The 14173-nt window shown below is 46.0% G+C and overlaps 1 protein-coding gene across 1 annotated transcript in view; it reads left to right on the top strand.

Moving 5' to 3' along the window:
• The first annotated feature begins 658 nt into the window (after nucleotides 1-658).
• The window catches only part of LOC311273152 (phosphatidylinositol 4-kinase beta-like), a 21826-nt gene continuing 8311 nt past the window's right edge, over nucleotides 659-14173 (top strand). Inside the window, exons 1-4 of the mRNA XM_084380053.1 lie at nucleotides 659-1613; nucleotides 9612-10110; nucleotides 10221-10786; nucleotides 11368-11811. Coding sequence (XP_084236179.1) covers nucleotides 9627-10110; nucleotides 10221-10786; nucleotides 11368-11811 — 1494 coding nt within the window. The 5' untranslated portion in view covers nucleotides 659-1613; nucleotides 9612-9626. The remainder of the gene's footprint in view (nucleotides 1614-9611; nucleotides 10111-10220; nucleotides 10787-11367; nucleotides 11812-14173) is intronic.

The following is a 14173-nucleotide window of genomic DNA, read 5'->3' as shown; positions in this document are numbered from 1 at the left end:
CCCTCATCTCCCTTCCTTTCATTTCCTCTTTCCCTAGTTTCATTTTCTTTCCTTTTATTCTGTCGCTTCCTTTTCTTCCTTTTTTGTTATTTCCTTTACCTTCTTTTCTGTTAATCTTCTCCTTCCCTCCTCTGTTGTTTCCTCCACCAGCCACTGGGAGGCGCTCTAGTGTCTCATTCAGTTCTGTTGAAGTAGAAACAAGTATTTCTACTCTGTGTACTTCATTATAATATAAATGTGATACAGGTCAAAGTAATAATACATCATATTCAATAAATACGTAGATACAGACCATATTTTGAAGTTGTATGTAATATATATACTGTATATATGAAGGTGGATAAATAACAATGTATTGAAGTATAAGTACTCAAACTTTACTTTTATATATCAGAATATTTGTATTGGTTTTCACAACAAAATAAATAAACAGTCTGAATCTGAAAGAAGAAGAAACTTCAGGAAACATTAAAAACAAACATGTTGATTTTAAACTCAGTGGGAGGATGAAGGTGATGATCAGCTGAGTGTTTGGATCCAAACGGAAACAGAACCAAAACCAGAAGCTCCGTCAAGTTAACGAGAAGTGAAGTGAAACCGGACGTGATGTAATGTTGACTTCAAAATAAAAGGCGTTGTGGACAATCTCAAACTCGTGATGCTAAAAGGATTTTAATGCAGTAATATCAACAAATATTCAAAAATATTCACATCATTTTAACCAACACATTGTTTCTGGTGATAGTTTTCTTGATCGATCGATCGATTGTTTTAAATATCGATATTTTCCTTTCTTTTCTTTTCTTACTGTTTCTTGCGGCGGTGTTCAGGTCACAAAGTTTTGAGGTCGTTTCATCTGTAAAAATCTATAAAATAAAAGTTTTACAAAATAATACAAAGTCATATTAATTATATTTAATCTCCAAGATGTCTTCTAATCATTGTCTGATACTTGATTGTGACAAAGTAAAGCAGGACATCGCCACAGTTTAGACAAAGCTTGATTTTTGGAAAATGTGAAAATAGTTGCAGATTAATTTTCTGATGAATCAGCTGACGGATTGATTGTCTCTTTGTTTCAGACGTAAACATGTAAAAAGAAGTTAAGATGAAACAAAATCATATTTTTTAATCATGTCTTGAACTTTTAATGTTAAAATCAGATTTAAATGCAGATCTTTCTGATGACATCATTCATTAAGTCATTTATATTTCTTTTCTCTCAGTATAGAAACGTAAATAACAGAAAACAGAAGAAATCAACAGGAAACATTTCACCGTTTTCAAATTATCTTCAGTTCGTCATTGTGCTTTTATTGTGTAGAAGGGGACCGGAAGTTCCGGTCGTCTCGTGCTGCGGCTCCTTGACGGATGTTGCGTCACTGCTGCTTTAAAGCAGGCAGAGTCGAGCCGATCCGAGCAGAACCAGGCCACACCACCCGGACCAGATGGATCGTTTCGGAGCCTGAAACTCGGACTGGAACCAGGACTGAGACCCGGAACAAATCCTGGATTAAAGAGCTCGATCCAACCCGGAATCTCCCGGGACCAAACCCGGATTAAAGCCCGAGTGTCGGGACGTTCGAGCCCGAGTGAAGCCGCTTCAGTACCGGGTAGGTGTCCTCCTCCTCCGCCTCGTGTTTCTCCTGCTTTAACTGGGATTCCTCGCCGCTTCTGTCGTCTTTCCTCGGGTTAGCTAGCCGTTAGCCGCCCGGAGTGTCCGGGTGTTCCGGTGGGAAGCCCCCGGGCCGCGGGCCTGCTGCAGCCCGGCTCTCCTGCCGCTTCCTCCGGGTTGTTTTCGTGAGGAGGGAGCGGCTCTGCTGCTGCTGCTGCTGCTGCTGCTGCTGGCGTCCACACAGCCGCTAACATCTGCTAACATCTGCTAACATCTGCTATCGTCGGCTAACGTCGGCTAACATCTGCTCCACACGGGTCAAAGCTCGTGAGCTCCTGCAGCTCCTCGTCGTCTCTCTACAGAAGAAATGAACATCTGGATCATCGCACTGTCTCTGGTGCTCGTGGTGTAAAGGCCGTGTTTGTGTCCCTCACTGTCTCTGCATGTAAAGTCACATATAACGACCCCCTCAGAGGCCGTCGGGCTGTTTTGGTCTTACAAAGCTCAGTGCTGTAATATTTCTGTAGTAACGTCCGCAGGCACCAGAACCGCCTCACGCTTTCATTTCATTCCTCAGATTTTCACATTAAACTCAACTAAAGTCTTCATATTTTCATAAAGCTAAACTCTCTGTTGTGTCGATACAAATGAATTCATATTTCTCAAAATCGAAGAACAAAACTTTCCCCAGACTGATCCAGTTAATTTAGGTGTAATGTCCCTTTATGACATTGATCTCTTGACCTTCAACCTTTCATCCAGGTGTAAGGTTTATAAAGCTGCAGTATAAATAATATAACTAATATTAATAAGTCACAGGAGGGAGAGCAGGTCGACGGAAACACTTCACAAAAAGATTTACTAACAAAACAAATCAGGACGAGCTGAGATTTAGTTTCTCTGTGATTATATTTATGAATGAAACAGGAAGTTCCTCCAGAAAACCTGAAGATCTTTATTGGTAAAGAACGAACCGCTCCAGGAGGAAGAGTTCATCCATCAGACGACCGGAGAGCGACTGTGAAGACTGTGTGTGTGTGTGTGTGTGTGTGTGTGTGTGTGTGTGTGTGTGTGTGTGTGTGTGTGGCAGTCAGCTGTGATGTTGTGATGATAAACTTCACACTTTGCCCTGAACGTCACACGTTGAACTTTCTCACATCAGTCTGCACTGATGCTGCGTTCACTGACACTCTGGACTCTGAACCACTTCCTGTTTGTGTTTGTTCAGGTGATCGAACATTCAGCGTCTCTTCATGCTAACGTCAGTGTTCAGAGCGTTTACGTTCATCAGCAGCAGACTGAAACAGGCAGCAGCTCACAGACCAGTTCATCACGTAGAGATCAGATGTTACTGAATATTTACAGCCGCTAACTGCAGCTGGAACTGTTGTGTAGCTAACTGACAAAGCTAACGTTAGCATGCTAATGTCTGACCTGATTTTTAATCACATTCACTAAAATACCAGGACAACACTGTGCTAATAACATGGCGTCAGCTAGCTTAGCATCAGATATTTCCCTCATTATAAACCGTGTGAATACGACTGAACAGATTTCTTTACGTGTGCAGAAATAAAACAAATATTAACATTTTTAGATGTTTTAGAAGATTTCTGCTAGCTTAAGATGCTACACTGACTTCCTGTTTACATATTGGTTGCTTTCGATTGGACAGAGCTGCAGATGTCTCCTAGCAACAGATTTACACATTAAAGTTTGAACCAGCAGATTTAATAGTTCAAACTGATTCGTTTGCTGTTACTGAGAAGTGTGTGTGTGTGTGTGTGTGTGTGTGTGTGTAACATGCTGTGTGATGTGTTTATAGTTGAAATAATTTCAAAACAAAATAATCTCACAGATCAAAACGTTCGTCATTAATTAATGTAATTTCTTAATCTCATTGAATTATTGTGTAACATGATGATCTGAAGACTTAATGGCAAGTTTCCATCTAGAAATCATTGCATTGATTGAAAGCATTGAAATCTGATACAGGGAGCGTTAGCGTTAGCGTTAGCGACACATCTTCATGCTCAGTAACTTCTGTGTGTAGCTTCAGGTGTGATGCTAACAGCAGCTAACGTGTTCTGCAGCTACAGAAGTCTGTAAACTATCTTCTGTCCGCCCGGCACCAACAGAACACAGCCGGCGCCGACTCGAGTGACATCACCCGAGGACGTTTATCACTTTCTGAACAAACAAACAAACAAACAAACAGTCGGACTGTGTGTGTGTGTGTGTGTGTGTGTGTGTGTGTGTGTGTGTGTGTGTGTGTGTGTGTGTGTGGGTGGACGGCCTCCACCCACGCCTCACATCTGGAAACAATCTCACACACACACTCTGCTGTGTGGTGACATCATACTTCTCACATGTTGATGATGTCATCAGGAGGACTTTAACTCACAGTGGAGTATTAATACTTTTACTGTAGTAAAGTATCAGATTACTTGTGTTCCAGTCGGTCTGTTGATCAGCTGCTGAAGAGAAAATGTACAAAGATGTGAACAATTTGTGTTTGTTCGGGTGAAGCTGACGGCCACAGGAACCAGAACAGGAACCAGAACATGTCGCCTCACACACACTTCAGTCCAGCGGACACACCAATGATCAGGAGGAGATTAAAGGAACAGTTCGCCCAAACAGTCAAACATCGTCATCTCCTGATGATAGAAAGTCAGACTGAGATCTCAGCAGACGAGCTGCATGGAGACATCTGATGTTTGAATCATCTCCAGCTGCTTCAGCTGTTCAGCAGAACGCTGCAACTCTGTTTTACTGTGAAGCTCCAGAAATGTTCTGTGGACTACGAGACTTCACCTGACTTTATATCATCAGGAGGAGACGATGGCTGAGCCTGACTTTATATCATCAGGAGGAGACGATGACTGAGCCTGACTTTATATCATCAGGAGGAGACGATGACTGAGCCTGACTTTATATCATCAGGAGGAGACGATGGCTGAGCCTGACTTTATATCATCAGGAGGAGACGATGACTGAGCCTGACTTTATATCATCAGGAGGAGACGATGACTGAGCCTGACTTTATATCATCAGGAGGAGATGATGACTGAGCCTGACTTTATATCATCAGGAGGAGATGATGGCTGAGCCTGACTTTATATCATCAGGAGGAGACGATGACTGAGCCTGACTTTATATCATCAGGAGGAGACGATGGCTGAGCCTGACTTTATATCATCAGGAGGAGACGATGACTGAGCCTGACTTTATATCATCAGGAGGAGACGATGGCTGAGCCTGACTTTATATCATCAGGAGGAGACGATGACTGAGCCTGACTTTATATCATCAGGAGGAGACGATGGCTGAGCCTGACTTTATATCATCAGGAGGAGACGATGACTGAGCCTGACTTTATATCATCAGGAGGAGACGATGACTGAGCCTGACTTTATATCATCAGGAGGAGACGATGGCTGAGCCTGACTTTATATCATCAGGAGGAGACGATGGCTGAGCCTGACTTTATATCATCAGGAGGAGACGATGGCTGAGCCTGACTTTATATCATCAGGAGATGATGGCTGAGCCTGACTTTATATCATCAGGAGGAGACGATGGCTGAGCCTGACTTTATATCATCAGGAGACGATGGCTGAGCCTGACTTTATATCATCAGGTGGAGACGATGACTGAGCCTGACTTTATATCATCAGGAGGAGACGATGACTGAGCCTGACTTTATATCATCAGGAGGAGACGATGGCTGAGCCTGACTTTATATCATCAGGAGGAGATGATGGCTGAGCCTGACTTTATATCATCAGGAGGAGACGATGACTGAGCCTGACTTTATATCATCAGGAGGAGACGATGGCTGAGCCTGACTTTATATCATCAGGACGAGACGATGGCTGAGCCTGACTTTATATCATCAGGAGGAGATGACTGAGCCTGACTTTATATCATCAGGAGGAGACGATGGCTGAGCCTGACTTTATATCATCAGGAGGAGATGACTGAGCCTGACTTTATATCATCAGGAGGAGACGATGGCTGAGCCTGACTTTATATCATCAGGAGGAGACGATGACTGAGCCTGACTTTATATCATCAGGAGGAGACGATGACTGAGCCTGACTTTATATCATCAGGAGGAGACGATGGCTGAGCCTGACTTTATATCATCAGGAGGAGACGATGACTGAGCCTGACTTTATATCATCAGGAGGAGACGATGACTGAGCCTGACTTTATATCATCAGGAGGAGATGATGACTGAGCCTGACTTTATATCATCAGGAGGAGATGATGGCTGAGCCTGACTTTATATCATCAGGAGGAGACGATGACTGAGCCTGACTTTATATCATCAGGAGGAGACGATGGCTGAGCCTGACTTTATATCATCAGGAGGAGACGATGACTGAGCCTGACTTTATATCATCAGGAGGAGACGATGACTGAGCCTGACTTTATATCATCAGGAGGAGACGATGGCTGAGCCTGACTTTATATCATCAGGAGGAGACGATGACTGAGCCTGACTTTATATCATCAGGAGGAGACGATGGCTGAGCCTGACTTTATATCATCAGGAGGAGACGATGACTGAGCCTGACTTTATATCATCAGGAGGAGACGATGACTGAGCCTGACTTTATATCATCAGGAGGAGACGATGGCTGAGCCTGACTTTATATCATCAGGAGGAGACGATGGCTGAGCCTAACTTTATATCATCAGGAGGAGACGATGGCTGAGCCTGACTTTATATCATCAGGAGATGATGGCTGAGCCTGACTTTATATCATCAGGAGGAGACGATGGCTGAGCCTGACTTTATATCATCAGGAGACGATGGCTGAGCCTGACTTTATATCATCAGGTGGAGACGATGACTGAGCCTGACTTTATATCATCAGGAGGAGACGATGACTGAGCCTGACTTTATATCATCAGGAGGAGACGATGGCTGAGCCTGACTTTATATCATCAGGAGGAGATGATGGCTGAGCCTGACTTTATATCATCAGGAGGAGACGATGACTGAGCCTGACTTTATATCATCAGGAGGAGACGATGGCTGAGCCTGACTTTATATCATCAGGAGGAGACGATGGCTGAGCCTGACTTTATATCATCAGGAGGAGATGATGGCTGAGCCTGACTTTATATCATCAGGAGGAGATGACTGAGCCTGACTTTATATCATCAGGAGGAGACGATGGCTGAGCCTGACTTTATATCATCAGGAGGAGATGACTGAGCCTGACTTTATATCATCAGGAGGAGACGATGGCTGAGCCTGACTTTATATCATCAGGAGGAGACGATGGCTGAGCCTGACTTTATATCATCAGGAGGAGATGACTGAGCCTGACTTTATATCATCAGGAGATGATGGCTGAGCCTGACTTTATATCATCAGGAGGAGACGATGGCTGAGCCTGACTTTATATCATCAGGAGGAGATGATGGCTGAGCCTGACTTTATATCATCAGGAGGAGACGATGACTGAGCCTGACTTTATATCATCAGGAGGAGATGATGGCTGAGCCTGACTTTATATCATCAGGAGGAGACGATGACTGAGCCTGACTTTATATCATCAGGAGGAGACGATGACTGAGCCTGACTTTATATCATCAGGAGGAGACGATGGCTGAGCCTGACTTTATATCATCAGGAGGAGACGATGACTGAGCCTGACTTTATATCATCAGGAGGAGACGATGGCTGAGCCTGACTTTATATCATCAGGAGGAGACGATGACTGAGCCTGACTTTATATCATCAGGAGGAGACGATGACTGAGCCTGACTTTATATCATCAGGAGGAGACGATGGCTGAGCCTGACTTTATATCATCAGGAGGAGACGATGGCTGAGCCTAACTTTATATCATCAGGAGGAGACGATGGCTGAGCCTGACTTTATATCATCAGGAGATGATGGCTGAGCCTGACTTTATATCATCAGGAGGAGACGATGGCTGAGCCTGACTTTATATCATCAGGAGACGATGGCTGAGCCTGACTTTATATCATCAGGTGGAGACGATGACTGAGCCTGACTTTATATCATCAGGAGGAGACGATGACTGAGCCTGACTTTATATCATCAGGAGGAGACGATGGCTGAGCCTGACTTTATATCATCAGGAGGAGATGATGGCTGAGCCTGACTTTATATCATCAGGAGGAGACGATGACTGAGCCTGACTTTATATCATCAGGAGGAGACGATGGCTGAGCCTGACTTTATATCATCAGGACGAGACGATGGCTGAGCCTGACTTTATATCATCAGGAGGAGATGATGGCTGAGCCTGACTTTATATCATCAGGAGGAGATGACTGAGCCTGACTTTATATCATCAGGAGGAGACGATGGCTGAGCCTGACTTTATATCATCAGGAGGAGATGACTGAGCCTGACTTTATATCATCAGGAGGAGACGATGGCTGAGCCTGACTTTATATCATCAGGAGGAGACGATGGCTGAGCCTGACTTTATATCATCAGGAGGAGATGACTGAGCCTGACTTTATATCATCAGGAGATGATGGCTGAGCCTGACTTTATATCATCAGGAGGAGACGATGGCTGAGCCTGACTTTATATCATCAGGAGGAGATGATGGCTGAGCCTGACTTTATATCATCAGGAGGAGACGATGACTGAGCCTGACTTTATATCATCAGGAGGAGATGATGGCTGAGCCTGACTTTATATCATCAGGAGGAGACGATGGCTGAGCCTGACTTATATCATCAGGAGATGATGGCTGAGCCTGACTTTATATCATCAGGAGGAGATGACTGAGCCTGACTTTATATCATCAGGAGATGATGACTGAGCCTGACTTTATATCATCAGGAGGAGATGACTGTGATTCAGTGTTTGGTGAACTGCTCCTTTAAAACCTGTCTGTTCAGGCTGTGTTGGTTTTTTGTCAACATTTTTCACAACAGGAACAAAATGACGATGTTTCTCTTGAGAACATTTGTTGCAAACTCTTCCGATAATCGATTAATTGTTTATTTGTCAACATTTTCTGGTTCCAGCTTCTTGAATCTGAGGACGTGTCGCCTCTGACAGGAGGTGACGAGTGTTTGGGTTTACATACGTCACGTTGAGCTCTCTGAAGTTATGATGAGCATTTTTTTATATTCCGGAAAATATTCAGCAGATGAATCAATAATAAAAAGTAATGGTCAGTTGTAGTTTTAGTTTCCTGATACTGATAACGGCAGGTCCAGTTCGGTGTCAGGAGGTCCGACAGATCAGCTGCTTGTTTCTGATCTGAGAACTGAACCAGAGAAAATCTGTGAGGAGAGAAGCTCTCTGATTCTGATGGAAAATAGAAACGCCTCCTCCTCCTCACTGCAGACACCACCACGACGATGATGATGATGATGATGCACATCACATGCGTCACGAACCCGTCCTGTGGGTCGGACCTCCTCTCAGCTGGAGGCTGCAGGCGTTTCATTAAACACACCGAACGTTTAATTAGACGTCGTCACAGTTTCACCAGCGAGTGTCGAGGAAGCTCGTGTCAGATTTAATCCACTTCCTGTTGAGCTGTGATGACGACAGGTTGGTGTGCAGGCAGGAGGACGTTACATAACACACACACACGCACACACACACACACACACACACACACACACACAGTCTATACGTGCCGTTTGTGTGAAACATTAACTGTTTACTGACCAGCTGACTTATTATTTGTTTATCAAAACACAAAATATAAACAATACTATAAATGTATAACAGGAACTAATGATTAATTTCACGGTTGATTAATCGACGTTTGATTTATAAAATGATTGATCGATGTTTGGTCACAGATCTTCACATTAACAAGCCGACGTCAGACTTTCAACTATTGACTCAAATTAATTAATGAAATAAAATAAAATAGCAGGAGATCAATAGTTATTATTATTATTTGTTTGTTTGTTATAATATTTTGGGGAATATTTATTTGGTTTCTTTTCTCTCCGTCTATTTCTTTAGGCCTCCTGTTTCAAAATGGCCGACGCCGAGGTCTCCTTGTCCCCGGCTCTGCGGCCCCTTCACATTAGCCCCTCCCACTCAGCCCCACCCCCTCCCCCAGCCTCCTCCTCCTCCCCCACCACCTTCTCCTGCCCCTCCTCCCCCTCCAGTGCCTCCTCTTCCTCCTCTTCTTCATCATCTTCCTCTTGTTCTGAGAGCTCCTCTGACTGCCCCGCCCACCATCATCATCATCACCATCACCATCATCATCATCACCACCACCCCCGCCCTCAGCTGCAGCTGCCCCCACCCTCCAGCGAGCAGCCGTCCTCCCCCAGCGCCAGCCCTCGCAGCTCCAGCCCCAGCGGGAGCATCGGCAGCACCGGCAGCCTCGGCAGCAGCGCCAGCGAAGGAATCGGTAGCAGCGGTACGTCGAGCGGTGGCGACCCGCGAGGCCCCAGCCCCCCGCTGGATGTCATCTCAGAGGACGCCATGGAGATGGACCTGGGGGTCGACCAAGGTAACCAGGGGGACCAACCACGGGATGTACCCGATGAGCACTGCAGCTTCTGTTGGACACAAGCAGGACTTCATCTAATCTGTCTTCTACTTGTGTCTTTTTTCTTCCAGTGATCGACCCAGAAGTTGCCTTGAAGGCCTGCCAGGAAGTTCTTCTCAAGGTCCAGCTGCAGAACAGGGAAGTGCCTGACCAGCAACAAGTTGACAACAAACAACAACAGGACGATCAACAACAACAACAACAACAACACTACACAGAAGTAACAGAGTGCTCCAGTCCACAGTGGCACATCAGCCCAGACACTAGCTCCATCAAAGAGGAAGATGAGGAAGAGGAGGAGGAGGGGAGTTCTGGGAGGGATGGAGAAAAGCGAGGATGCACTTCCCAGCAAGACCATCGTCCTTCAGCCCGGCCGGAGTCGTCTTTACTGCCATCGGCATCTTCATCGTCATCATCCAAACAATCATGGCTGCTGCGCTTGTTTGAGTCCAAGCTGTTTGACGTCTCTATGGCGATCTCCTACCTGTACAAGTCCAAGGAGCCCGGTGTGCAGGCGTACATTGGGAACCGCCTCTTCAGCTTCCTGGACAGCGAGGTGGACTTCTACCTGCCGCAGCTGCTCAACATGTATGTGCACATGGACACGGAGGTGGGCGATGCCATCAGACCGTACCTGGTGAGTCCTCACACACCTGATCAGTAAAACAACCAAGGTCTTAACGAAAGGCTGATTGTTGATCAATAGTTTGTCTGGTTCTTACTCTGAATCAGATATAAGACTATATGAGTATCAAGCAAGACCCAAGTCATGAGTTTCAAGTCGCAAGTAGGTCCAAAGTTGTTAGGTCCAACACTGAATCAAGTTCAAAGCTAGTTGTTGAGTTGTCTGTCAGGTGGGCTTTGGCATTCTGACCCATATCATGAAGACTAAATTGGTTTGCAGACTTTTTGTTAGTCCTTCTGTTTGGATCTGGGGCAGGAGGTATAGCAGGAGCAGCTAGATCTAGCTTGGCCCACCTCTAATAACCGCTCCACAGACCAGTATGAGAAAGACCACAGCTTCTCAAATGTGGGAGGAGTTTACACGGAGGTGTTCGGTTGGCCTCTTACAGTTCAGGTAAACCATCCCAGGCCCTCGTCCAGACTGAACTGGTGACCCTGACCATAAATGGTGTTGGACGGTGGTCAGACGTGTCTAACAAGCTCAAAATGTCTTATTTTGAATATTGACATCTGAACTGTGTCTCTGTGTCTCAGATCCACCGCTGCAGAGGCAGTATAACCTTCTCTCTGCTGACGGCCTGGCTGTTGGGTGCTTACTCCTCCGACATGCACATCTCCACCCAGCGTCACTCCAGAGGCACCAAACTCAGAAAACTCATCCTGTCTGACGAACTCAAACCTGAACTTAAACCCGATGCCCCCAGAACCGTTTCTGCTTCTGACAGCCCGGCGTCCTCACCGTCCCACCGCCGCTGTCACCGGAGACACAACAGCAACAACGTGGAGTCCTCCCCCTCCTTCTCCGCAGCCGGTCCCGCATCGGACAGCGCCGGACTCGGGGAGGCAGAGTTGTTTGTCTCCCCGTCTAGAAGGACCCACCAGAGATCCAAGTCGGACGCCACCACGGCAGGCAGCGGGCCGGGCTCCGGCCTCCGACGGACAGGAAGTAACCCGAAAGTGGAAGCTGTCCACGAAGAGGTGAGAACCAGAATCTTTGTTTCATTGTTGCGCCACCAAGAAGAGAAGGAGAGCGGTTCTGATTTATTACACCGTGTTCTGTTCATGGTGGTTAAAAATATGGTTCTTTATATTGGTTTTAAAACCTGGATGATCATTTTGACAGTGATCTGTTGTTACCTGTCAATCACAAAATCATCAGTTTTACATAACAAACCTACAGATTAGACGTTTATAATGGAAATCTGATCAATTCTGAACAGTTATCAATAAGAAAGTGATCATTTTAAATGATGCTGTGACTATAATTAAAAGATATGGATCAAAAGTAAAACACCAATAAAACATTCACTGCTCATTGTTTCAGTCTGAAGAGTCAGAAGACTTTTTCTAGAAAAGTTTCTATTTTTAAATTTTTGGATTTTCAGCCTAAAATATCAGCTGCTGTTTATCAGAACCGTTAAATCTCAGACGTTTTAAATGAAGTCTGGTGTTTTGTCAGAACCCGGTGGACAAATGTGACGACGTCGTCAGAACAGTTCTGATCGTTGAGCTCGTTGTTCTTTCCGTCTCGTCACCGTCAGGACAGAACGGACAGAACCGTCCTGACGTTTGTTAGTAACAAAGGATGAAAGACTTCACCTGTGTACACACACACACACACACACACACACACACACACACACCTGTTTTCACACATGCACACGCAGGCAATATTGTGTGCGCACGTATCAACTGAACGTGTCACACGCGCGTGCTTTGAAGCCTGTGCAGCGAGCAGCGCCTGACCTGTAATGTAGTTTCCCCATTTACTTATAATCGTCCCCCGTTCACACGCACGTTCACGCGTATGACTGCTGCACGCCGGTAATCACACGACGCGTAGTGACTACGTGTAACATTCATGCGTTTTTTTGCGAACGCACGCATTAACGCTCGCATGAAGATAACTGAACATTTTTGTCACACGCTCACATGTAGGCGGAAATGACATGAAGCAGCGTGCGCACGTCTGTCTGTCACTGTCTGACAAATGTTGTCACGCGTTCACACACACGTGCGGTCGCAGTTTCTGATGTGCGACTGGAAGTTGATCTGCACCGTGCGCAACACACCGCGTACGTGAACGCCTCCGTAGTTGTTGTGTTCCACTTCCATCCAGTAGATGGAGCCATCGATCAATACGAGATACACACACACCGACACACACACACCGACACACACACACACACACACACACACACACACACACACCTGTTCCAGAGCGTGTTGAACGTTTCTGTTGTGATGTTTCATCTTGCGTCCTCTGCGACACGTGTACTTTAAACTCTACACGACTCCTTCAGATTTTCCACTGGAGTCAGAGGTTCTTCTTCTGCTCCTTCTCCTTCTCCTCCTTCTTTTCTGTTTCCATTCAGTTCCTCTGATTGAATAATTGATCAGCTATTTGTTGGTGAAACACAAACCTGCTGCAGAGACACAACAGATATCTGACTCCTCCGTCCTGCTGGAGGGTGGAGGAGGAGGAGGAGGAGCAGGGGGAGGAGGAGGAGCAGGGGGAGGAGGAGCAGGGGGAGGAGGAGGAGGAGGAGCAGGGGGAGGAGGAGGAGCAGGGGGAGGAGGAGCAGGGGGAGGAGGAGGAGGAGGAGGAGGAGGAGGAGGAGGGGGAGGGGGAGGGGGGGGAGGAGCAGCAGACAGTGTGTCTGTGTGTTGAAGCTCAGATATTTTCACTTCACTCCTCGTTGTCTGGTTCTGTTGATGTTCTGTTCTGTTGATGTTCTGAGTCGTTCTCTTCAGTTTTCTTCTCGATGGATGAAGAACTTTTCTTTCAGTCTCTGAAGCTTGAGGCTGTTTTTTACATCTGAGGGTTTAAAGTGTAAAATCCTCGTCTGTCTCTGTTCTGTCGGACCCGTCTGGAGCCGAGCTGTAAATCCTGCCTGGTTCTGTGTTTCGGGGGATTCCTGCTGCAGAATCTGGGTCACGTAAACATCTGTCCTGTCTTTGATTTCCTCCCAAAACGTCTGTGAAACGTTTCCATGTGTCGCAGGCGGAGCTGGTTCTGGGCGGGGAGGGTCCGAGGCCTCTGAGGAGGATTTAAACCATGTGATGCTGAAGGTTCAGCTCGGTCATGTGACCACGAGACCCGGGTGGAAATGTTTAACGAGCTGCTGAGACGAGACGTTTTCTTTCCTCTGAACCAGAACTGAACATCTTTGGTTTCGTTCACGTCGACACAGACCGATAAAGTTCAGTTCAAACTCCCAGTGACATCACGTCAGTTTAATTATCCGCCTAACGAGCGGAAACACAAACAACAAACAACAAACAACAAACAAACAACAAACAGAAACTGAATCCAGACGATGATTCAATGTTTAGACTC

The sequence above is a fragment of the Pagrus pagrus genome, assembly GCF_965226575.1.
Source record: "Pagrus pagrus genome assembly, chromosome: 17".
In the NCBI taxonomy this organism is placed as follows: domain Eukaryota; kingdom Metazoa; phylum Chordata; class Actinopteri; order Spariformes; family Sparidae; genus Pagrus; species Pagrus pagrus.
The sequence above is the reverse complement of the archived record's forward strand: the minus strand, read 5'-3'. Positions and strand labels throughout refer to the sequence as shown.